Here is a 25,491-nt window from a genome sequence, read left to right as displayed (position 1 = left end):
TCTCTATCTAGGTAACCAATGTCGTCATTGTCACACAGCAAATTCTCCAGTGTTAAATCAACACTAAGAGTTCAATTTAAACACAGTTCCAGTGTCCATACGGGTCCACACTTTTCAGTGTTAAATGACCACTTTGCATTTCCTAGTGTGCCTTTCGAGTGATGAGTTACCACCCATGACTGTATTTGTTAGTGAGAGAGAAATGGTGGTTACATTCATTCATGTTCAGTCCTGTGGCCTTTACCAGATGAGATCCTAAGCAAATATGTTACCATTAAAATGTAAGTATTACAATACATATTTCATAAGGCCTTATTTTGAGGGCCTAGTTTTACCTTAATACAGTTGCCTCAAACTCGTTGTTTACGGGCCACATCAAGTCACATTATGCTGGCTAGCAATGTGATGTGTAATTCCTATTAGAATCCAGCCAGAGTGGGGATCTCAAATATTTGTATTCACCTACAACCAAGCATTTAGAATGACTGCCAGATTTGGGAAGAATAAGATATGAGATTACCTAAAGCATCTTAACTGGAAATACCATTTCAGTAACTGGTGCAACAAGTCCAAGTAACAGATTGGATTAGTATAGAAAAATGTATGTTATTTATATTTGAGTAGCATACGGCAGGTAGCCTAGTGGTTAGAGCGTTGGGCTAGTAGCCAAAAGGTTGCTAGATCGAATCCTCGAGCTGACAAGCTAAAAATCTGTGGTTCTGCCCCTGAACAAGGCAGTTTACCCACTGTTCCTAGGCTGTCATTGTAAATAAGAATTTGTTCTTAACTGACTCTAAAAATACACCTGCAATAAGAGTATGCTGGGAAATCTGATAATGGTGGGTGTGGTTTTAGTTTAACTCTTGTTATTAAAACCAACACTGGGGTTCATTTACTCCAATAAGTGTTAATTTAACATTTACAGTGCTAATTTCACTCCGGAATTAACAGTAGAAATGTTACACTGAAAAATCAACACTAGGTAGCACTATGCACCTATGCACCAATGTCATCATTACAAACTGAGTAATTTTATGTTTCTCCAGAGAAGCAAATTCTGTCAAAGCTTTCTGAGCTTTTCCACCTGTTAGTGCACATTTAAACTGTCGTATCTCTCAGTCTTTCACACATGACTGTATGCTTGAATTGTATCCATAGGGTATCATATCGGATCTCTTCCCTGGGGTGGTCCTTCCCAAACCAGACTACGATCTTCTCATGCAGGCCCTGAATGACAACATCACCAAGCTCCAGCTCCAGCCCGTGCCCTGGTTCATCGGCAAAATCATCCAGGTAATCCAAAAACAAAATGGCAGCATTTCTCTATCCTTCTCAGTGACACTGATGCCTCAACCTCACCTATTATTCAAAGACATTGTGGTTGAATCAGGGTCAGTGCTGTAAGAATTCCTCCCGTTGGTTCTTTCGCGTTGATAGGTGTATGATATGATGCTGGTGCGTCACGGTTTCATGATCGTGGGAGACCCTCTGGGTGGGAAGACTTCTGCCTATAAAGTCCTGGCTGGGGCCCTGGGTGATCTGTTTGAAGGTCAGTCCTACCAGACAGCAACTTCATGACATCGAAAGTCCACATTATCAAGCCATAAGCAGCGTCAGTTTTGGCAACTACAAATAAATTGCACCAACTACAAAATCTGATACACACTTTATATTCTATTTTTATGGTCAACATGTTTCCTTCCTCTGACATCTTCTTTACCCCCAGCTGGTCTGATGGAGGAGTTTGCGGTCGACTACCGGATCATCAACCCCAAGGCCATCACCATGGGCCAGCTGTATGGTTGCTTCGACCCGGTCAGCCACGAGTGGTCAGACGGGGTGCTGGCCGTCTCCTTCAGGGAGCAGGCCGTCTCCACCTCGGACGACCGCCAGTGGATCCTCTTCGACGGGCCCATCGACGCGGTGTGGATCGAGAACATGAACACCGTGCTGGACGACAACAAGAAGGTAAGGAGTTAGATTCATTAACTAGGTTTCCATTCAATTGGCAACAGATTTTCATGCAAATATTCTAAAATCTACAAAAAAGATTTTCCCACCAGAGATGTTTTTCCATCAAATTGACTTATTGGGGATAAAAGGCCAAGCATTGATCATAATGTCACCCGAATAAGACCCTCAATATTTATTGGAAAGGAGCATCAAGCTCATCGCTGTGCACTTTCACCACCATGTGAAGTTCATCCTCCTAACTTATTTCATCTGTAGCCTAATAAACGGTATGCTTTCCCGAGTCATAGTGTGACCCCAAGTTTCACCGCCATTTCTCGCATTACTAATTTTACCGACACAAAAAGATCCCACCTTGTCTAGCGTATTTTGTTTTGTCGACATTTGGAAAGTTTACTGACAAAGTCGCTGTTTCTATATATTTTATATATGTATTTTACTCTCATAAAAACGTTGGATGGATGGAAATCTGGTTATAGAGAGACATAACATATAAGCTTTATAATATGAAGTTATAGAGGTGTACACGCATATAACAAGTAACTAAGCATTAGACCTGTCTGCTTTGAGTAAATTGAGTTTTCTTTTTTACTTCTTCCAGTGACTACAAGTCACCTTTTGCCCTCTTTGGACAGTAGTACATTGTCCATTGATTAAATAACTAGTGCCCTGTTTGTCTAGTGCCAAACACTAAGGTAGGTTTTGTACTTTGTTCTCTGTAGCTGTGTCTGATGAGTGGTGAGATCATCCAGATGAGCGCTAAGATGAGTCTGATCTTTGAGACGGCCGACCTGGAGCAGGCCTCCCCAGCTACGGTCAGCAGGTGTGTGGGGGTGTGTTTTTTTTGAGAAGTAGTGTCCTCAAATTCTATATGTTGTGGCTTACTGTATTTTGTGACTGGAAGAAAGGAGCAAACCGTTCTGGTTGGGTGTTGAGTCAACCAGTGGCAGTATAGCAAATTGGTTGCTGGTTGTTGATACTTTGATGAAGAAATTATTCTTCTGCTTTTAGGGGTGGATCTTAACTTCCACTTAACTTGAATGCTCACTTTGCTTTCCATTGACATTAATGGATGACTAAGTGAACATTTGACTTAGGTGGAAGTTAGGATTAGCCCCTTAATGAATTATACATGTCTAGCTGACTGTTCTTGTATCTTCAGATGTGGTATGATCTACATGGAGCCTCACCAGTTAGGCTGGGCCCCTCTCAGAGACTCCTACATGGACACCTTGCCCGAGAGCCTGAGCACTGAACATAGAGACCTGGTGAGAACAGACACATAAAAAAAACACTTTTCTTTTTTATTTTACTTAAGGAAGGTCCATTTGAATATTCCTATATAATTATCCCCATACAGCATAGTCAATGATTTGTACCACGCTTTGTCCACTGGGTTATAAGACACATTTCGGTTGAATGCATTCAGTTGTGCAATTGACAAGGTATCCCCTTTCCATTGTATTATGTGTGACACACCACATCTCGTGTCTTTCTGCAGATTGTAGACATGTTCAACTGGCTGGTCCAGCCCTGTCTGGACTTCATCTCCAGAGAGTGTCGTTTCCTGGTGTCGACATCCCCCATCCACCTGGCTTACAGCCTGATGAGGCTCTACACCTGTCTCCTAGGTCAGCCAACACACAGCTGTTTCAGGATACAATGTCCAAACTATGAAGTCCAAACATAAACTGTGTTATATCTGTCTGGAGACGGTTTACAAGACCTTTCTTATTGATTGATGACCTTGAATGCATGTATTGTATGTATGCGTGTGACTGTCTTCCTTTGTGTGTGTTGCTGCGCATGTACTGCTTCACCAGACGACATTGCATCATCGGGGGCCGATGGCACGGAGCCCATGTCCAGTCAGCAGGTGACCATGTGGCTGCAGGGCCTGTTCCTATTCGCTGTGGTGTGGAGCGTGGGCGGGACCATCAACGGGGACAGCCGCAATAAGTTTGACGCCTTCTACAGGAACCTGATCATGGGCATGGATGACAACCACCCCCGGCCCAAAAGTGTCAAACTGACCAAGAACAACGTTTTCCCTGAGAGAGGTGACATGACCCTATCAATGAGTTGTGCTGTGACTGACAACCATACCTGACAACAGTCCCAAAGCGTTGCTGCTTAAGACATAACTTTTTAGCCGTGCTTTTACCCAGGGTGCTTTTAGGCTTTTAGTTCTCTTAGGCATATGATCTACTTGATTTAATTAATCCCTTTCTAAGTATCTTATTTTATCGCCTTTTATTTATTGCTGCGTTAGTCTCTCATATCCACGGTTATCTTACTATTGTTTTACTATTTCAATTTATCTCTTCATTTTATCAATGTCTATCTTGGTTTTACATTTGCACAGAAACGTTTTTGTTTTATCTTCTTCACGTTGTATTATTTTATTTGTTAAGCACCTTGAAATGCATTTGTTGTAAGAAATGTGCTATATAATAACGTTTGATTAATTATTGTATTGAGCAAGTGAAAGAATCAAAGGTACAATTAGTCATATTTTTCATTTTTTCCCCTCCTCTGTAGGCACCATCTATGACTACTACTTCCACAAGCAGGGCACAGGGCAGTGGAATACATGGACTGATTCCATCACCAAGGAGGAGTCCACTATTGCCGCTGGAGCCAATGTCAGTTGTTTACCTTAGAGGGTGACTGCTTGACGGGGTCAAATGGAGCTATAACTGGGTGGCCATGTTCTGTAAAATCTCTCTTCTCCTTGTCAGTTTACTAGTGATTGGAGGGGTTCAAATGGGAGTAACCAGGTTGTCATGCTCTTGAACTAAAATTCCCCTTCTCTCTCTCTCTATTCCCGCTATTAGGTGTCAGACCTGATCATCCCCACCATGGAGACAGCCCGTCAACTGTTCTTCCTGCAGACCTACCTGGCCCACGAGGTACCCATGCTGTTCGTGGGGCCCACTGGCACGGGCAAGTCAGTCATCAACAACAGCTTTCTGCTCAAGCTTCCTAAGGAGCGCTACACACCCAACTGCATCAACTTCTCGGCACGCACCTCAGCCAACCAGACCCAGGACATCATCATGGGCAAGCTGGACCGCCGGAGGAAGGGCGTGTTCGGGCCACCCATGGGAAAGAAGTGTGTCGTCTACGTGGGTAAGGAATGACTAGGGCACTCAGTGGATAGATAAAATGTGCAGTTTGAGCTACTCCAGGAAGTGACATTGCAGGCTAGCTTAGTGCTGCGCCCTCTCATTGAGTATTTCAAGTCGAGTGCCGACCAAGGTACTGCAGGCTGCAATTAGCAACTAAATTATCCTTAGAACTTATTCTGTGTGGTTCAAGGACATACATCTGGTGTAATAGAAGCAATTGTTGGTACCATGATTGTCTTAGAATCGTTCATTTATTTACACAAAGATTATCCGCAAAGATTGTCATTTTCCCATTCACTATAATGGGGGATCCTGTTTTCTGCAAACAATGCCTGCAGTACCACGGTCAGCTTTGAACTTTGTGGCTTTAGTGAGAGGGGGCAGTCGTTCTCCCCTGCTCAAAACGCATTGTTGAAGAAGGTCAGAGGGGAGGAACCTTGAATTTTCTTCTCCAATACATTTTAAAAAGTGGGTGAGGAGAGAGGATGTGAGTAATCAAGGAAATACAATTGAGATTCACCCGAGTGACCTTTGATCTATCAGATGACCTCAACATGCCTGCCAAGGAGATCTATGGTGCCCAGCCACCCATCGAGCTGCTGAGGCAGTGGATCGACCACTACCACTGGTACGACAAGAAGGACACCTCCAGGATTGACATTGTGGACATTCTGTTTGTATCCGCTATGGGACCCCCTGGTGGGGGGAGGAATGACATTACAGGTACTCTTTCTTTGCCCTTCAGTACTGGGTGGTGTTCAGTAAGGCACATCAATTTGCGTTTCTTATTGAAAAAGTTGTGGTATTAGCTCTCTATTTAAAAAAAAAATCTCAGATTTTGATCGTACTGAACAAGACCCTTTGCTTCAGTGATTTGGTATGCATAAATTGTTTTGCCTTTCAAGTAGGTAGGTTTTCTCAATGTGCATATGAATTTGTTGCAAACGTTTACCAGTTAGTTTCTCTTTTAAATCATAGGCCGCTTCACTCGTCATTTGAATATTGTTTCTATCGACTCCTTTGACCATGAGACGCTGAGCAAGATATTCACCTCCATTACCGACTGGCATTTTGGCAAGGGATTTGATGCTGCTTTCTATAGGTGAGATGTCTTAAAGGTATTCAGACCGCTTTACTGTTTCTACATGTTGTTACGTTACAGTCTTATTCTAAAATGGATTAAATCAAATGAATTACTCATCAATCTACACACAATACCCCATAATGACAAAGCGAAAACAGGTTTGTAGATTTAAAAAAACAGAAATAACTTATTTACATAAGTATTCAGACCCTTTGCTATGAAACTTCAAATTGAGACCAGGTGCATCCTGTTTCCATTGATCATCCTTGAGATGTTTCCAGAACTTGATTGGAGTCCACCTGTGGTAAATTCAATTGATTGGGCATGATTTAGAAAGGCACGCACCGGTCTATATAAGGTCCCACAGTTGACAGTGCATGTCAGAGCAAAAACAAACCATTAGGTTGAATGAATTGTCCGTAGAGCGCCGAGATAGGATTGTGTCGAGGGACAGATCAGGGGAAGGGTACCAAAACATTTCTGCAGCTTTGAAGGTCCCCAAGAACACAGTGGCCTCCATCATTCTTAAATGGAAGAAGTTTGGAAACACCGAGAACTGGCCACCCGGCTAAACTGAGCAATCGAGTCAGAAAGGCCTTGGTCAGGCCTTGGTCAGGGAGGTGACTCTGATAGAGCTCCAGATTTCCTCTGTAGAGATTGGAGGATCTTCCAGAAGGACAAACCTCTCTGCAGCACTCCACCAATCAGGCCTTTATGGTAGAGTGGCCAGACGGAAGCCACTTCTCAGTAAAAGGCACGACAGCCCACTTGGAGTTTACCAGAAGGCACCTAAAGGACTTTAAGAACATGAGAAACAAGATTCTCTGGTCTGATGAAACCAAGATTGAAATCTTTGGCCCGAATGCCAAGCGTCACGTCGGGGGGAAACCTGGCACCATCCCTACGGTGAAGCATTTTGGTGGCAGCATCATCCCGTGGGGATGTTTTTCAGTGGCAGGGACTGGAATAACAGTCAGGATCGAGGAAAGATGAACAGAGCAAAGTACAGAGAGATCCTTGATGTAAACCTGCTCCAGAGCGCTTAGGACCTCAGATTGGGTCGAAGGTTCACCTTCTAACAGGACAACGACCCTAAGCACACAGCCAAGACAACGCAGGAGTTGCTTCGGGACAAGTCTCTGAATGTCCTTGAGTGGCCCAGCCGGAGCCAGAGGTTTTGCTTTGTCATTATGGGGTATTGTGTGTAGATTGATGAGGGGAAAAAAGCTATTTAATACATTTTATAATAAGGCTATAACATTACAAAATGTGGAAAAATCAAGGGGTCTGAATACTTTACGAATGCACTGTATGTTGTCTGTGTGTCCAGACTGGGGAAGATCATGGTGCAGGCCACCATGGCTGTCTATCAGGATGCCATGGAGAGTTTCCTGCCCACTCCCTCCAAGTCCCACTACATCTTCAACCTCAGGGACTTTGCCAGGGTAATCCGCGGGGTGCTGCTCAGCCCACCCACGCACCTCCAGGCAAGGCCAGACGACAACAGCTCATAGTTAACGTTTATATACATGTTTATATAAATGTTTTACTAAATAATTTACCTTATAAAGATACAAATATATATATATATCATTTATGTATGATCTGTTTCTGTGTGAGCAGGAGGGAGACAAGCTGATCCGCCTGTGGATCCATGAGGTCTACCGTGTGTTCTACGACCGCCTCATCGACAACGAGGACAGAGAGACATTCTTCAACATTGTCAAGGAGAGAACCTCCGGCTACTTCAAGCAGACCATGGATAAGGTAAGTTCCACATGACCCTTTTTATACATTCACAGTTCTTCATTCTTGGATGATCATTACCTTTCGAAGATTTACCATGTATCTTCTGTCAGGCTTCTGCATTGGTGTATGTGGGATTTATTTTAAGGGACTGAATTGAACTTAGTCTAATGGTTACTAGTTCAAGGGCAATGCACATGTTATTTACTCTAAATCCATTCTACTGCCCCCTGTTGTATGTAGCTGCTGTCCCACCTGACGCCTAGCGGCAAGGTTGTGGACGAGACAATCCGCAGCCTGTTCTTTGGAGACTACGCCAAGCCCGACTCGGATGCCAAGGCCTACGACGAGATCACCGACCTGCACGCTCTGACCAACGTCATGGACTACTACCTGGACGAGTTCAACAACATCAGCAAGGCACCCATGTCCCTCGTCATGTTCAAGTTTGCCATCGAGCACATCTCGCGTATCTGCCGTGTGCTCAAGCAGGACAACGGGCATCTTCTCCTGGTGGGCATCGGGGGCTCAGGACGGCAGAGCGCCACCAAGCTAGGCACCTTCATCAACGATTACGACCTCTTCCAGATTGAGCTAACCAAGGTAACTGGATCAAGAAAACTATGAAGGTTAATGTGCTTAGTGAAAAATAGCGTGCTGGTCTCCGATAGAGGTGCCGGTTTAAATATATAGGTAAGAGGACTGATAATGACCAGCAGGAGACAGGGATACAATCCACACTTTATTGTCACCCCAAACAGACACATGACTTTACAGAGCAGGTGGTAGTGGTAGTGATAGTGGTGTAGTGGTTAATGGTCAACAACACTCTAAACACCAGTCATTGAGTCCAGAAGAAGGATTTTCCATTTGGAAAGAGTTCAGATGTGTTGAGCTGGAGAACAGGAGTTTATAGAGGTTGTCTCAACCTGCCCTCCTGGAAACAACTAAAGAGTTCAATGGCAGGCTTGGGTCTCCAACCCCTGACCAGGCACTTTGGCTAACTGGGTCAGCTGACTCTGTTCCCTGGCAACCTGGTCCCTAGCACATAGGTTTGAAGGGTCTTCTGCAGCAGGACAAAATACTCAGGCTGAGGTCAAGGGGTTGGTAGCCTACCTTAGCTGTAAGAAGTCAGAAAATAAGTCACAAAGTCCCAGGGCCAGAGAGAGGGTTCTGAGAAGTACTCATGGGAAACTGTAACAGTTTTCTACAGCCACCCCAAAATGTCGCCACACTTTCAGTGGAATGGAAGGAGCGGGCAGTGAGGGACAAGGTGCTCATAGGGTCTGTGAGGCTGGGCAGTCTAGAAGGAGTCAGGGGGGTCCATGCCGGTGCTGCTGGAGGTGTCCAGGCTGGTGGAGGAGATCATCCCAACGAGGTGGGCCAGGCATCTTCAGGGCAAGAATGCTGGTTGGGTGGTGGCTCTCCCAAGGGGGCAGGATGTGTATCCAGTTCCGGACCCAGAGGAAGGCCTAGATCTGGTCCGGGCGGTAGATCCAGGGTTGCCACCGGATTAGGCGGTGTCCTGAGGGTGGTATGAAGCCTCAGACTCAGTGCTGGTTGTGGGTCTGGCAGTGGCGTTTTCTGCCCACATGGGCCGATGAGAGCCATAGTGGCAGGACTGGCGCTGGGTTAGACAATGGTGTTGATTCTGGGACAAGAATAGATGGCAGACCCAGGACTGGAGCTGAGTCGGCCGGTGGGTCCAGGACAGGGCCGGGTAGCGGACCCAGTGCTGGGTCTGGCGATGCGCCCAGTTCAGGGCTTGACTGGTTCTCGAGAACGGCAGTGGATACTGAGACCAGATAGTGTGTCAGGTCAGCTGACTGCAGGTCCAGAGGACATGGTGCTGGAGGCTCTAGTGCTGGATGGGACGTCGACTGGGACTCTGTCTGACGAGTCGGCTTGGGCGTCAGGCTCAGGCCAAGCAGGTCTGCAAGGGCAGCAGGCAGTGTAGGGACCAGCAATGGAGTTGAGTCCGGTGATGGCTGGTCCAGGAGAGACACTAGAAGGAGTGTGTCCTCAGGTTTCGGTTGTGGTAATGACTCAGGCACCGGTGGCTGCAGATCCGACTGGCAGTATGCAGGTAGAGGTGGAGTAGGCTTGAGTGCTGGTGGTTGCTGGTCGGGCTGCAGCTCTATATATATATATGCCATTTAGCAGACGCTTTTATCCAAAGCGACTTACAGTCATGTGTGCATACATTCTACGTATGGGTGGTCCCGGGAATCGAACCCACTACCCTGGCGTTACAAGCGCCATGCTCTACCAACTGAGCTACAGAAGGACCACCAGCTCTGGCAACGTCTCGACTTCCTTGGGCTCTGTTGGTCTCACGGCAGGCTGCAACACTGGCAGCGGCTTGTCTTGCTCAGATGCTGCTCGTATTGGCACCGGCTGGGGTGTGGAGTGGAGCTCGGCCGGCTTCTGGGACAACTCGGGCCTCAGTGGCCGTCACAGGACAGGCTCGGGCACTCGCTGTCTCTGGTCTGGCTGAACCTCTGTCGTTGGGTTGGCTGACTGGAGCGCATTGGATGGGACTGAGTGGGGTTCTGGTTGAGGACTGGCGACGGGAGCTGTGGAGACCAGGTTGTTGCCAGCCTGGGCGTGTGAAGGGAGGCCCGTTGTGGCATCGTGTTTGGTGGCAACTCCAGGCTAGACCACTGATTGGCTGACCGGGTCAGCTGACTCTGTTCCCTGGCAACCTGGTCCCTAACACATAGGTGTGAAGTGGCCTTCTGCATCAGGACAATAGACACAGACTGAGGTTGGGGGTTGGTAGTTTACCTCAGCTGTAAGAAGTAACAAAGTTTGTCTCTAAATCCCAGGGCCAGAGGGAGTTTGGGGGTTTGAAAAGAAGGTTCTGAGAAGTACTCATGGTAACTGTAAGGGTTTTCTTCGACTTTTGAGGTCATGCTAATTAGGCTACGTATCTTGTGTAGTCTTGATGATGGTTTCCATTTGTATATTGTATGTATTATATCTATTCCCATTTGGATTGTATGTTAAGTGCCTTTAGTGACCAAAGTACAGTCAGTCCTACCCATTCATTTACCCGTCTGATAAAGTCCATGAAAGTCCATAAGTCCAAATCATGAATTCATTTATTCACCAAGAACTACGGAGTGTCAGAGTGGCGCGACGACCTAAAGCGGTTGATGCTGAAGGCGGGCCTGCAGGGCAAGAACATGGTGTTCCTGTTCAATGACAGCCAGATCAAGGATGAGACCTTTGTGGAGGACATCAACATGCTGCTCAACACAGGCGACGTGCCCAACATCTTCCCAGCCGACGAGCGCGCCGACATCATCGACAAGGTACAGGGCATCGCACGCATGGAGGGCAAGAAGATCGACGCCACGCCACTCTCCATGTACAACTTCTTCATCGAGCGTGTCAAGGCAAACCTTCACATTGTGCTCGGTGGGTACCTTCAACATTTCATACATTTAGTATTATTACCAGGTTACCCCCCATACTTAATCTCCTTACTGGTAATTGTGATGATTTCAATCCCACATCCATTTTGGCTTTTAGAGTTACCTTGCTTTAAGAGTCTTCATGTCCAAATAGTGATGGTGTTTGTCTTTGGAATAGCAATGAGCCCGATTGGGGACGCCTTCCGAAACCGGTTAAGGATGTTCCCCTCCCTCATCAACTGTTGCACCATCGACTGGTTTCAGGCCTGGCCTAAAGACGCTCTGGAGATGGTGGCCAACAAGTTCCTGGAGGACGTGGAGCTGGAGGACAACGTCAGGCTACAGTAAGAAACTGATACACTCATAACATCCAGCTAGAGTGTCTCTCTCTAGCTACAAGGTACGAAATAGCTATTAGCTGCTAGGCTGCTAGTAATCTATGGTAGGCTACTGGACTAGCTAATAGTCAACAGACTAGGTACTTAATATTCAATTTCTCTTCAGCTTTCTGCAAATTGATGACCACACACTTGATGGAAATGTATATGAGCTTGACCCTTCTTGTCAATTTATTGTGACATCCATTTCATGGATTTGTTTTACCAAGTCAGTGATTTGTGTGTCTCTCAGTGTGGTGGAGATGTGTAAAACCTTCCAGGAGAGCGTGGGAGGTTTGTCCGAGAGGTACTTCTCTCAACTCAGGAGACACAACTATGTGACGCCCACATCCTACCTGGAGCTCATTCTCACATACAAGGTCCTGCTCAACTCCAAGAGGAGTGAGGTGGACACTCAGAGAAACCGCTACATTGTGGGTCTGGAGAAACTGTACTTTGCTGCATCTCAGGTAGGATAGTTTAGTCAACTAAGTCTACTTACATAAGGCCCATTTCTATTTGCTGAGTTACAATGCTTTGGTACAGAGTTAACAGATAACTATGGCCTATTTTGACATGTGATTGGCAGAACAATCCCCATTGTGGGAATTATGAGGCCTCGGTGTCCCGTCTTAAAGATGCACTGTGCAGAAATTGGTCCACCATTTTCATTGTTGCTAAAATGTGAATTTCTGTTTATGTGACAAAACAAGTATAGAGTAGAGAATCATTGTACCATCTAAACACTGTGAAATGTATTTTCCATAACAAAAAATTCCATAGCAAAAATGTTCAGCTGTTTGGAGCTGGTGTACAAAACTGAACGTAAAATATGTTTAAACAAAACTTAGGAATGGAAGCATAGAAATAACACACAATAGAACAGATATCGCTTCTTAGACTTGCTTTCAATGAGAATTGCAAATCTATAACTCACATTTCTACGTGAATAAGTTACATATTGCAGCTTTAACCCTTTAACGTACAATAAAGCCTAATTAATCAATACAAAGAGCAAAAACTCACATTGTAAAGTCCCTAAATTGACTAAAATTATGATAAAAGCCTTAAACACTCTGCCCCTTCCATCTGAATGACTCCACTCCATGTTGGCTCCACAGGTATCGATAATGCAGGAGGAGCTGACCGCCCTGCAGCCAGAGCTGATCCAGACATCAGCTGAGACAGATAAGATGATGGTCAACATTGAGAAGGAGACAGTAGTGGTGGATGCTAAGAAAGAGCTGGTGTTGGCAGACGAGAAGGTTGCCAACGACGCAGCTGCAGCAGCCAAAGCTATAAAGGTACGTCTACACTGTCACTTTACAACACCTTGTATCATTCAGATCGACTCACACTAGAATTATAAAGACGATATACTGTAAATTACATATTTGGCGCTGCACATTCCAATTCCAATTAGCTTGGTATCTGTAATATTAGAACTGCCAGCAAGGAAGAAAATGTTGACATATGACAGTAGTTTCTATATTAAAAGTGAATGACTGCCTGCTGTTTGTGTTCAGGATGAGTGTGAGGGTGACCTGGCGGAGGCCATGCCTGCCCTTGAGGCTGCCCTGTCAGCTCTGGACACCCTGAAACCCTCAGACATCACAGTGGTCAAGTCCATGTCAAACCCTCCAGGTCTGGTCAAACTGGTCATGGAGTCCATCTGCATCATGAAAGGCATCAAGCCAGAGAGGAAGCCCGATCCTGGTGGCTCAGGTAAGCACTCATTGCATTGTAAAGAAGACACTAATATTGTTTTATCAAATTGAAATGTACTCAGCACCAGCTGTGCCACCAGAGACCCTGGGTTCGCGCCCAGGCTCTGTCGCAACCGGCCGTGACCGGGAGGTCCGTGGGGCTACGCACAATTGGCCTAGCGTCGTCCGGGTTAGGGAGGGCTTGGCCGGTAGGGATATCCTTGTCTCATCGCGCACCAGCGACTCCTGTGGCGGGCCGGGCGCAGTGCACGCTAACCAAGGTTGCCAGGTGCACTGTGTTTCCTCCGACACATTGGTGCGGCTGGCTTCTGGGTTGGATGCGCGCTGTGTTAAGAAGCAGTGCGGCTTGGTTGGGTTGTGTATCAGAGGACGCATGACTTTCAACCTTCGTCTCTACCGAGCCCGTACGGGAGTTGTAGCGATGAGACAAGATAGTAGCTACTAAAAACAATTGGGCACCACGAAATTGGGGAGAAAAAGGGGTAAAATTTAAAAAAAATAATAATAATGTACATTTTTTTGATGTACTGTATATGTCCTACTTTAAATGTTTATCATCAAACTGATAATTTATGTAATATTAAATTACACAGATGAAAGCATGAAAGCAGATACTTTTCTGTAAATATGTTTGAAAGAACATGGGCTTAATTATGTCTTTTTTCTATGTTTGAATATTTGTGTTACAGGTAAGATGATTGAGGACTTCTGGGGCCCCTCCAAAAAGCTCCTGGGAGACATGAAGTTCCTGGAGAACCTCAAAGCCTATGACAAAGACAACATCGCTGCCGCCAACATCAAGAAGATCCGCGACAAATTCATCGACAACCCCGAGTTCCAGCCCTCCATCATCAAGAACGTCTCCTCTGCCTGTGAGGGCCTTTGTAAGTGGGTACGGGCCATGGAGGTGTACGAGCGTGTGTCCAAAGTGGTGGCCCCCAAGATAGAGAAGCTGAAGGAGGCTGAGGACGAGCTTGGGGTGCAGATGCAGATGCTGTCAGTGAAGAGAGCTGAGCTGAAGGAGGTGGTGGACAAGCTCCAGGACCTGAACGACACGTTTGAGGCCATGTGCAACAAAAAGAAAGACCTGGAAGAAAACATTGAGCTGTGCTCCCAGAAGTTGATCAGGGCAGAGCAGCTGATTGGAGGGCTGGGTGGGGAGAAGGACAGGTGGACGGAGGCTGCCCGGCTGCTGGGGATCAGGTACACCAACCTGACAGGCGATGTGCTCCTCTCCTCCGGCACTGTGTCCTACCTGGGGGCCTTCACCGTGGACTACCGTGTGGAGTGCCAGCGGGAGTGGCATCTGCTCTGCCAGGCCAAGAAGGTACCATGCTCCGAGGACTTCACCCTCAGCAACACCCTTGGCAACCAGGTGTCTATCCGCGCATGGCAGATTGCCGGCCTGCCCGTCGACTCCTTCTCCACTGACAACGGCATCATCGTGTCCAACTCACGCCGCTGGCCCCTCATGATCGACCCGCAGGGCCAGGCCAACAAGTGGATCAAGAACATGGAGAAGGCCAACAAGCTGGCCGTCATCAAGCTGTCAGACGGCAACTATGTGAGAACACTGGAGAACTCCATCTCGTTCGGCACCCCTGTTTTGCTGGAGAACGTTGGAGAAGAACTTGATGCAGTACTGGAACCAGTACTGCTGAAACAGACCTTCAGACAACAAGGTGTGGAGTACATGAAACTAGGAGAGAACATTGTGGAGTACTCCAAAGACTTCCTCTTCTACATGACCACCAGCCTGAGAAGCCCTCACTACCTTCCTGAGGTGGCGGTTAAAGTCTGCCTGCTCAACTTCATGATCACCCCACTGGGTTTGGAGGACCAGCTTCTGGGCATCATGGCCGCCAAGGAGAAACCAGAACTAGAAGAGAAGAAGAACCAGCTGATCCTGGAGAGTGCCGCCAACAACAAGCAGCTGAAGGAGATTGAGGATAAAATCCTCAAAATCCTGTCTTCCTCAGAGGGTAACATCCTAGAAGACGAAACAGCCATCAAGGTCCTGTCTTCCTCCAAGGTGCTGTCCGAGGAGATCTCTGAGAAGCAGAAGATTGCTAGTGTCACAGAGAAGGAGATTGACGACACTCGCATGGGCTACCGGCCTGTGGCCGAGCACTCGTCCATCCTGTTCTTCTGCATCTCGGAGCTGGCCAACATAGAGCCCATGTACCAGTACTCGCTCACCTGGTTCATCAACCTCTACCTGCAGTCCATCGCCCAGAGCTTGAAGAGCGACGACCTGGCCACCCGCATCGAGAACATTGTGGAGCATTTCACCATCAGCATCTATAACAACGTGTGCCGATCACTCTTTGAGAAGGACAAGCTGCTCTTCTCCTTGCTCCTCACTGTGGGCATCATGCAAGGCAAGGGCCAGGTGGACGACACCATCTGGCGCTTCCTCCTCACCGGTGGCATTACTCTGGACAACCCCGACCCCAACCCCGCTCCTGAGTGGCTCTCCGACAAGTCCTGGTCAGAAATCGTAAGAGCATCCAAGCTGCCAAACTTAGAAGGTCTCTTCGAGCACGTCCGAGACAACATTCCCAAGTGGAAGAAGATCTACGATTCGGGGAAGCCTCACGAGGAGCAGCTGCCTGACAGCTGGAGGATTCTGGTGGGGATGCATCGCATGGTGGTGCTGCGCTGCTTCAGGCCGGACAAGCTGGTTCCGGCGGTGCAAGAGTTCATTGTGGACAACATGGGGCGCAGCTACATTGAGCCCCCGACCTTCGACCTGGCCGGGAGTTACAACGACTCCAACTGCTGTTCTCCTCTCATCTTTGTGCTCTCTCCAGGATCTGATCCCACTGCGGGTAATTAATTAGAGATACCTGTGACTACTGAGCTGTATTCTGTACTTTTAACTTAGGTTATGGATATTTATTTGTTTTTTTGTGTCCTGCTCACTTAACTTATTGAATTATGATGCATTAAGAAATTATTCAGAAATAATAAGAAACTAAACTAGTCTTTAACCAACTTTACATACATCTGTTATACAATAGGTCACATCTGATTGGATTTTTGAGTGCTCAAAAGTTCACACCAGTACTTAAATGTTCCTTTGGTCTCCAGGTCTGCTAAAGTTTGCTGACGACCTTGAAATGGGGGGCAGTAAAACCCAGACCATCTCCCTGGGCCAGGGCCAGGGGCCCATCGCAGCCCTGATGATCAATGCTGCCATCAAGGATGGCACCTGGGTGGTGCTACAGAACTGTCATCTGTGCACCAGCTGGATGCCCGCCCTGGAGAGGATCTGTGAGGAGGGCATCACCCCCGAAAACACCAACCCCACCTTTAGGTCAGCCGTTGCAGGGCAGGGGGAGTTTTTATCTATTATAGCCATTGGCCAGGCAGTTGATTTGTAATACCCTGGTTGTAATACTCTGGTTACTTATGATCCTATACATTTGTATTGCCTACAAATAAAACCAAGAGCAACAAAGTAAACTAACGCTATCATTGCTAACTCCACAGGTTGTGGTTGACCAGTTACCCGTCTGACAAGTTCCCAGTCAGCATCCTGCAGAACGGGGTGAAGATGACCAACGAGCCGCCCAAGGGGATGAGGGCCAACCTGTTCCGCTCCTACGTCAGCGACCCCATCTCCGACCCCGCCTTCTTCAACAGCTCCAAGAAACAGGAGGCGTGGCAGAAGCTGCTGTTTGGTCTCTGCTTTTTTCATGCTCTGGTGCAGGAGAGGAGGACCTTCGGACCTCTAGGTGAGACTAACACTCTTCTATGATTCTCTTTTGTTTCTTTTTACCCCTTTTTTCTTAAAACAAAATGTTCTCCCCTTCTCAGTCCCTTCCAGTCACTGAAATTGTTTTTTGGTGTTTTCCCTCATCCAATACCTTTGTTGTTCCTTCTCTCTCTCTCTCTCTCTCTGGGGAAACACATTTTCCTCCAGTATACGTCATGATGAACGAATAATGTCACCACATTGAATATCCTCTCTTATAACTTGAGTTAAAGGGTCAAATCTTGTCTTTTTTTTTTTGCATTTCACCCCAAGGTTGGAATATCCCGTATGAGTTCAATGAGTCTGACCTGAGGATCAGTATGACGCAGATCCAGATGTTCCTGGATGAGTACGAGGAGATTCCTCTGGAGGCCCTCTCCTACCTAACTGGTGAGGCTCTCACAGACACAGCTGTGTGGATTGGTATAGAGGAAGAGAGAGACTGTATCACATAGCAATAAAAGAGGTTCATTCTCTGTTTCATTCTCTGAACTAGTGGAAGACAGACACATTTTCTCTCTCTTTCAGGTGAGTGTAACTACGGTGGCAGGGTGACGGACGACAAGGACAGGCGTCTGCTGGTGTCTCTCCTGTCCATCTTCTACAGCAGGGAGCTGATAGAGCAGGAGGGCTACCACGTATGTGAGGGAGACATGTACTATATCCCCCCTCACGGACCGTACCAGGTACTACTGTCACCTCCATCCTATCTTTATCATACAAGATGGCGGACTGTCATATCCATAGACGATGATATTTTTATAGAGTTGCCCTTAAGGTTCAGATATTTGTTGTCGCCTTAATGATTCAGGGGTCAGGAAGTGCATTGGGGATAGAGTGATCTGATCCTAGATCTGTGGTTAGGGGCAGTCTACTGGTATCTGCTTAGATTTTGTCACACCCTCTGTCTGGAGCCTCTGGACCACATTGCCAGGTCAAGCATTAATTGGCATTTAGACTGCTAAATAATTTGTGAAATAGTTCAACAAATAGCTACCTGAACTATCCGCATTGACCCTTTTTGCTCTTCACATACGGTGCTGCTACTGTTTACTGTCACTTCGTACCCCTGCACATGGACTCGGTACTGGTACCCCTTGTATATAGCCACGTTATTGTTCCTCATTGTGTATCTATTACTTTTATTATTAAGTGTTTTACTTTTCTATCATTTCTCTCTCTTCTTTCTTTCTGCATTGTTGGGAAGGGCCTGTAAAGTAGCATTTCACTGTTAGTCCGCACCTGTTGTTTACGAAGCATGTGACAAGTACATTTTTATTGGATTTGAACAAATTTGTACTGTTTGTCTTTTCAAGACCTATGTTGATTACATCCGCAACCTACCCATCGCGGCGGAACCTGGCGTGTTTGGACTCCACAGCAATGCTGACATCACCAAGGACAACCAGGAGACCAATCAGCTGCTGGATGGAGTGCTGCTGACACTTCCCAGGCAGACTGGAGGCGGGGCTAAATCCCCTCAGGTTAGTTGGACAGTGGACACTAGGGTTGAATGGCGGGAACCCGGTTACTGAGATTTACCGGGATTTACTGTCCAAAACCACTCCCTTTACCCAGGATAAATAACTGTGAGAAACCGGTAAATTATAAATTATTTACATGAACAGCAAGGCGTGAAATGGAACTGTTAAATTATATGCAAAGTCTAAATCTGGCTTCTCTATGGCTTCTGCATGATGAATCACCAACGCTCAGGGTGGGGACAGACAGCCCATCTCAGTATGAAGCGATGCTCACAATGCATGTAGACCTATCATCTCATCATGGTCATTTTCTTGTGACAGGTAAACCTGCATTTGCTGCAGCAAAGCCTATAATACAGAAAGATAAAGACCGAATGCGTATCTAATTGACCCATCTCCACCTGGCTTTCGGGGGTCACCTTATTTCTTAATTGTAAAGATGAGTTTTTAAAAATTGAAGCTGCAGAGTTTTAAAAAAACAACACTTGAATATCGTGGCTTTAAATCAATACAAGTGCGAGCTATCTCACGCAGTCTTTCTCTGCCTCCATCAACTCCATTCAAATCGCATCCAAAATAGGTAATCCTGTTCTAGATTGATATATAGCCCTATATATAGATGTCATAGCCTACCTCTTTCAGGTATTACATTCAATTCAGTATTAGCCTTATATTCAGCTAATTAATGACGGGTTATGCATAATAAGCTTCTAACTTGTGTCTCTTGCGCAATACGCACGCACCTCTGCTCTGCTGGCCTCTCTCCTTAAAAAACGCCCCTTAGCTCTTGGGAGTCCCGTGCAGGAAAAGCTAGACTAGAGTAGCTTGCTGGACATTACTTTTTCTCGCATTTCTTATATCAATTCGACGAGGGACGGAAGCTCTTGTTTGCTGACGGCACAATCATTTGGGCTTTTCTGAGTTTGGGATTATTAAATGTCTTTAATGTAGGGCTCATAAAGTGGATGTAATGCATCTCATCAGTCTCAGGTAGCATCAGGGCTGATTGTTTTAAATCAAAGCTCTAATCAAATCCAGAGAGAGGCTTATTTATATGCTTTATAACGCTTTTTAATGACACTTCCGGTTTTTTACTACCTTGGAGAAAAGTGATTTATTCTCAGGATGGAACATTTGTAAAATACCAGGAAAATATTCACCTCTACTGGACACTTCTCTGTGTGATCAAAACCTGTACATTCTCACAGACCGGCACTTTATGTGGATAAGACGTTGTGATGCCTCAGAACAAGCCCTGATATGTCAGCTCTGTACAAAAGATTAAATTGTTTTGAATTTATTATACTGGTAGTTATATCTCTTTGATTACTACAGGAAGTGGTTGATGAGCTTGCGGAAGACATCCTGTCCAAGCTGCCAGCAGACTTTGACATCCAGATGGTGATTAACAAATACCCAGTGATGTATGAGGAGTCCATGAACACTGTGCTGAGACAGGAACTGATCCGCTTCAACAGGTAAATATCATGATCTGGAATAAAGAAACAGGGGGTCAGGAAGTGTAGCGTTTCAAACGGACACAATGAATGCACTCATAAAATACTTACTCTACATCTGGCCATAGTAATTGTAGTCTTATGGTCAATTGATTAAAAGCAAAGTAAAATGTTTTGTGTCCCACATAGGGTTGCAAAGGGAGGGTATATTACTGGTAATGTTCAATGATTTTATAGACTTTATCACGTTTACAACTAGTGGCCTTTTTGGATACTTCAGATTATCACAGGTGTCTGTAATTATCTCTGGCCCTCTGTGTGGCCTTATCTGTCTCACTATTGTTTGTGGAGATATGCTCTGATGAAGGTCGACTGACTGAAAGCTCAGCCTTTATTCAAATAAATGGGCATCTGACTGGAAGTGTGCAGAGACTTTCTTTCCCTGTTTCTCCAGTTTAGCATTTTGCCTCCAGCACTAATCGGTTTTGAATGTGCAGTATTCTCTGTCTATTATCTACATGGAATTTTCATCACATGTAATATCTATGAAATAAGATGATTTTAAAATAGAATGACAAAGCTGTTAAACATTATCCTAAATATATCCCATCAACTCAGTCAATAACATTGGTGTTTAATAAAAGGGTTTCAGTATGAAATATCCTTTACATTTTTATACACGGTTACTTATTTTACTATGTCAATTAGTCTTTGTTGTAAATATTGTGGCGCCAAACTGGTGGCAGTTTTGAAAAAAAGTCTATAGTTGGTAGAGTTTCATTGTTGTTTAGATACTTTTTTCATTAATTAAGCTATTTTCTCTTGAACCATATGGTTTATCCACTAGAAGTTATTTAAGTATAAATTACCAACTTTGCCATAGGTATCAATAGATTCGGTAAATTACCGGTAGTTTTACAACACTAGTCCCACATTTAATGACCACTATAAGCAGTTGATTTGTATTCTGTGTACAGACTGTCATTACTACACAATCATTACATGCCTTTTTGGCTATGGGGAATTTGGGCTTAGCAATTATGTGTTCATAACATGCTGATAATGATGCTTTGACCCCCTCAGGTTAACTCAGGTGGTACGCATCAGTCTGATAAACATTGGAAAGGCACTCAAGGGTCAGGTGGTGATGTCTTCTGAGCTGGAGAACGTCTTCAACAGTATGGTGGTGGGCAAGGTGCCGACCATGTGGTCGGCCAAGTCCTACCCGTCTCTGAAGCCTCTGGGCAGCTACGTGTCCGACCTCCTCGCCAGGCTGAAGTTTCTACAGGTCAGTTATGATCGCCAAGAGAGTGAGGGTACTGAGCTGCTCAACCCCAACTATACACATTCAAATGTGTTTGTATGTTCAATTAAAGTTGTTTTGAGGACAGGGATTTTGTTTCCTGTGAAACTGATACTTCTGAAAGACACAAATACTGATGCATGGGAGTTGGGCTGTGTGTTTGACAGGACTGGATCAACAATGGGCCACCACCAGTCTTTTGGCTCTCTGGGTTCTACTTTACTCAGTCCTTCCTCACGGGAGTATCTCAGAACTTTGCCCGAAAGTATACCATCCCCATCGACTTCATCGGCTTTGAATTTGAGGTAAGGGAGTACAATGTTAACCTCATCTTTGTGTCCAGTGAATGCATGGCATGACTTCCCTGTCTCTATCAGGTGACCAAGCAAGAGACCCAAATGGAGAACAAGCCAGATGATGGGGCCTACGTGAAGGGGTTCTTCCTGGAAGGGGCACGCTGGGACCGGGAGAAGATGGTCATAGGAGAGTCCCTCCCCAAGATCCTCTTCGACCCCCTGCCCATCATCTGGCTCAGGCCAGGGGAGATGTCAAAGTTCCTGCATGAGAACATCTACGTGTGTCCTGTGTACAAGACCAGTGCCCGGCGCGGAACCCTGTCCACCACGGGCCACTCAACCAACTACGTAATGCCTATCGAGCTTCCCTCCGACCGGCCACAGAAACATTGGATCAACCGCGGGGTGGCCTGTCTGTGCCAGCTGGATGACTAGGCATAGCTCTGCAGACATCATACAGGATGTTAGATATGAGAGACAGACAACCAACTCACTCCTTTTAAATCGCTATTAAAGGCAGATTTCTTTGCTGGATATTTTCAACTCGATTTCTTGATATTTTTAAAGATTGCACAGGCTGTCATATAGCCTGTGTACCAGTCTCTTTAGCTAACATTCCACTCCTTGACACTCCTTGTCATTGCCAAAGAGACTGGCCTCTCAATGTTCAATATGCAGCCGGATTTACAGCACAGTTGCTGGTTGGTTGTTGGAAACAACATTAATATTTTCCATGACAATGTTATGGATGGGGCAAATTTGGCACAATATATTTTAAGAACGGCAACAAACAAAACTGTTACGACCTGCTGAGGTAATTCCATGGTGAGAACTAGTGTCAATGCAAGATCATGTTGTTCAAATTGGCTAGAGACGACTCCATAATGAGAGTGAAATGATGATACGTCAAATATTAGTCAATCGAGCAACGTTTGCTTCAGTTGCATCCCATTAATGAGAGGAAAGAAACGCAAAACTGGCACCTGTCGTCATTGCTCGCACATATGCTGATCATCATGAAATTGCTTACTTTTGAATTTGTTGTGCTTGTTGCAACCTGGTCTCAGAGCATTTTTTTTATTATTCTGTATGTAAATCCGAGACACTCTATTTAGTATATGTTACATTTTGTATGGTAGGTATTAGTTTGTGGTTGTCCATTACCCATTTCATATGATATGTTACGAATTACAATTCATATTATGTTATGAATTTGCTATATGTACAATATGTTACGAATTTTCAAACCGTTTAATACGTTACAAATTCTAGCTAGGTGGCTAATGTTAGCTAGGGTTTATAGTTAAGTTTAGGAGTAAGGTTGAAGGGTTACTTAACACGCTAAGTAGTTACAAAGTTGCAAGTAGTTGCTAATTAGCTAAAATGCTGAAGTTGTCCGTGATGAAATTCGAACTCGCAACCTTTGGGTTGCTAGACGTTCGCGCTATATACCCATCCATCCACACTGACCAACTACCCTACTTTCATTTTTGTCTTAACCATCTGTCTTATGAAACCGTACCAAACATAACATACTTAATAAATGGAGTGTCTCGGATTTATATGCAGAATAATAAGAAATGCTCTGAGACCAGGTTGCCATTTCAGTTCTATTATTTGTCCCTCCTCTCATATTAATAAGAGATTGAGTCAAGATGGGATACTTTAGGAAACTTAAAAGTGCAATAAACGGGAATCCTTTGTGCTCCCTGTGCCCAATGTTTATGTTCACAATTAAATGTATTACATCAGAATGCCCAACGTTAGAGTGTTTCCAATCAAATTTATGAATTAAATTAGAACGTTTTCCTATCCGTCTAATTTGCATAAACATTGTGATTGAATGATAGCTGTGAAGGTTATCGAATCCTCTGATCTCCGGGAGCTCATTAATGATGGAACGTTCCTATTTGAATATTGCCGAAAGGCGGGTCTCTTTGGTAATGACAAGTAGTGGAATGTTAGATAAAGACACTGGTACCAGGCTAGCGGTCATAGAGATGGATCCCCTTCCGTAGCGGTGCGTGGGTAAAGTCCCTGGGGAAGCCAAGCCAGAAACAAAAACGCCAATTTACAACCTGTGTTGTGATAATTGCGTTGTTTGCGCTATAACCTGTTAGTTCATATGCCATGTCACCGTGAAATATAGGCCTAAGGCTGAGACAATAAGAAGACTGTGGCAGAATAAATTGAACCACACCTTTGTTTCATCACGAAGTCGGAGAACACCCTATGTCCGGTGAAGTCCACAAAGCATATTGCATGTAACAAACAGTTACATGACCCAAAGCATGGTCAAGCAAGTTAAAATGTCAATTTTCAGAGTACTAAAACAACCTTTGATTTGGAACCACAGAAATAACGCTTGTGTGTGTGCCAGTAGAAAAAAACATGTTGACTTGTAGAGAAACACCAATGCCATCCTCCTCTCTGTCATGTTGACGAAACGGTCTGTCACTCTATCATACAGTACACGCTTTAAGTTTTTGTTGACCTGGGCAACCTGACTAAAATGCTTGCTCGCTAGCCTAACTTCCTTTCATGGGCAACGATTAACCAACTAGTTAACCTGTTTACTCAGTTTCAAAAACCATAGAGGGCTGGTGGTGTGTTTACATACACTACATGACCGAAAGTATGCGAACACATGCTCCTTGAACATCTCATTCCAAAATGATGGGCATTAATATGGAGTTGGTCCCCCCTTTGCCACTATAACAGCCTCCATCCACTCTTCTGGGAAGGCTTTCCACTAGATCTTGGAACATTGCTGCGGGGACTTGCTTCCATTCAGCCACAAGAGCATTAGTGAGGTCAGACACTGATGTTGGGAAATTCGGCCTGGCTCTCAGTCGCCGTTCCAATTCATCCCAAAGGTGTTTTGATGGGGTTGACTGGCTCTGTGCAGGCCAGTCATGTTATTCCACACCGATCAACAAACCATTTCTGTATGGACCTCGCTTTGTGCACTGGGGCATTGTTATGCGGAAACAGTAAAGGGCCTTCCCCAAATTGTTGCCACAAAGTTGGAAGCACCGAATCATCCAGAATGTAATTGTATGCTGTAGCATTAAGATTTCCATTCACTGGAACTAAGTGGCCAAGCCCGAACCATAAAAAACAGCCCCAGACCATTATTTCTGCTCCACTAAAACTTCCCAGTTGGCACTATGCATTGGGGCAGGTAGAATTCTCCTGGCATCCACCAAACCCAGATTAGTCCGTCGGACTGCCAGATGGTGAAGCGTGATTCAGAATTCCAGAGAACGCGTTTCCCCTGCTCCAGAGTCCAATGGCGGTGAGCTTTACACCACACCAGCCGATGCTTGGCATTGCGCACGGTGAGCTTAGGCTTGTGTGCGGCTGCTCGGTCATGGAAACCCATTTCATGAAGCTCCCAACTAACAGTTAGTGTGCTGACGTTGCTTCCAGAGGCAGTATGGAACTCAGTAGTGAGTGTTGCAACCAAGGACAGAAAATGTATTTTTTGTCGTTGCACATTACCTTTAAAACTGGAAAGCCACTAAAAGAGAGTAGCCTACTAATCTTTAACTGGTTATAGTAAGACATTGTTCCTATCAGTCAAATGTAACAGTTGATAAACTGAAGGTGGTGGTAAATGAATAAAACCTTTGTTGTGTGTATGCACTCTAATGCACTTTACTCAATAAATCCTTAAGTTTATTTTTCAACCCGACAGTTCATCTGACTTTTTAGTAATTCCTTGAAAGAATGA

At 45.3% G+C, this 25,491-nt stretch overlaps 1 protein-coding gene across 1 annotated transcript in view; it reads left to right on the top strand.

Moving 5' to 3' along the window:
- dnah3 (dynein axonemal heavy chain 3) overlaps positions 1-25,452 on the top strand; it is a 50,659-nt gene extending 25,207 nt beyond the window's left edge. Inside the window, exons 33-61 of the mRNA XM_035748658.2 lie at positions 1,159-1,293; positions 1,438-1,549; positions 1,727-1,968; positions 2,694-2,794; positions 3,134-3,239; positions 3,473-3,602; positions 3,795-4,031; positions 4,513-4,616; positions 4,809-5,103; positions 5,646-5,825; positions 6,081-6,204; positions 7,517-7,673; positions 7,810-7,953; positions 8,176-8,535; positions 11,049-11,355; positions 11,530-11,695; positions 11,982-12,198; positions 12,850-13,032; positions 13,255-13,453; positions 14,145-16,286; positions 16,549-16,774; positions 16,951-17,195; positions 17,489-17,605; positions 17,744-17,901; positions 18,532-18,699; positions 20,035-20,177; positions 21,240-21,444; positions 21,627-21,764; positions 21,837-25,452. Of these exons, the coding sequence (XP_035604551.1) occupies positions 1,159-1,293; positions 1,438-1,549; positions 1,727-1,968; positions 2,694-2,794; positions 3,134-3,239; positions 3,473-3,602; positions 3,795-4,031; positions 4,513-4,616; positions 4,809-5,103; positions 5,646-5,825; positions 6,081-6,204; positions 7,517-7,673; positions 7,810-7,953; positions 8,176-8,535; positions 11,049-11,355; positions 11,530-11,695; positions 11,982-12,198; positions 12,850-13,032; positions 13,255-13,453; positions 14,145-16,286; positions 16,549-16,774; positions 16,951-17,195; positions 17,489-17,605; positions 17,744-17,901; positions 18,532-18,699; positions 20,035-20,177; positions 21,240-21,444; positions 21,627-21,764; positions 21,837-22,190 (7,395 nt within the window). The 3' untranslated portion in view covers positions 22,191-25,452. The remainder of the gene's footprint in view (positions 1-1,158; positions 1,294-1,437; positions 1,550-1,726; positions 1,969-2,693; positions 2,795-3,133; positions 3,240-3,472; positions 3,603-3,794; positions 4,032-4,512; positions 4,617-4,808; positions 5,104-5,645; positions 5,826-6,080; positions 6,205-7,516; positions 7,674-7,809; positions 7,954-8,175; positions 8,536-11,048; positions 11,356-11,529; positions 11,696-11,981; positions 12,199-12,849; positions 13,033-13,254; positions 13,454-14,144; positions 16,287-16,548; positions 16,775-16,950; positions 17,196-17,488; positions 17,606-17,743; positions 17,902-18,531; positions 18,700-20,034; positions 20,178-21,239; positions 21,445-21,626; positions 21,765-21,836) is intronic.
- The last annotated feature ends 39 nt before the right edge of the window (positions 25,453-25,491 follow it).

Source organism: Oncorhynchus keta, chromosome 3, assembly GCF_023373465.1.
Source record: "Oncorhynchus keta strain PuntledgeMale-10-30-2019 chromosome 3, Oket_V2, whole genome shotgun sequence".
Taxonomy (NCBI): domain Eukaryota; kingdom Metazoa; phylum Chordata; class Actinopteri; order Salmoniformes; family Salmonidae; genus Oncorhynchus; species Oncorhynchus keta.
The sequence above is the reverse complement of the archived record's forward strand: the minus strand, read 5'-3'. Positions and strand labels throughout refer to the sequence as shown.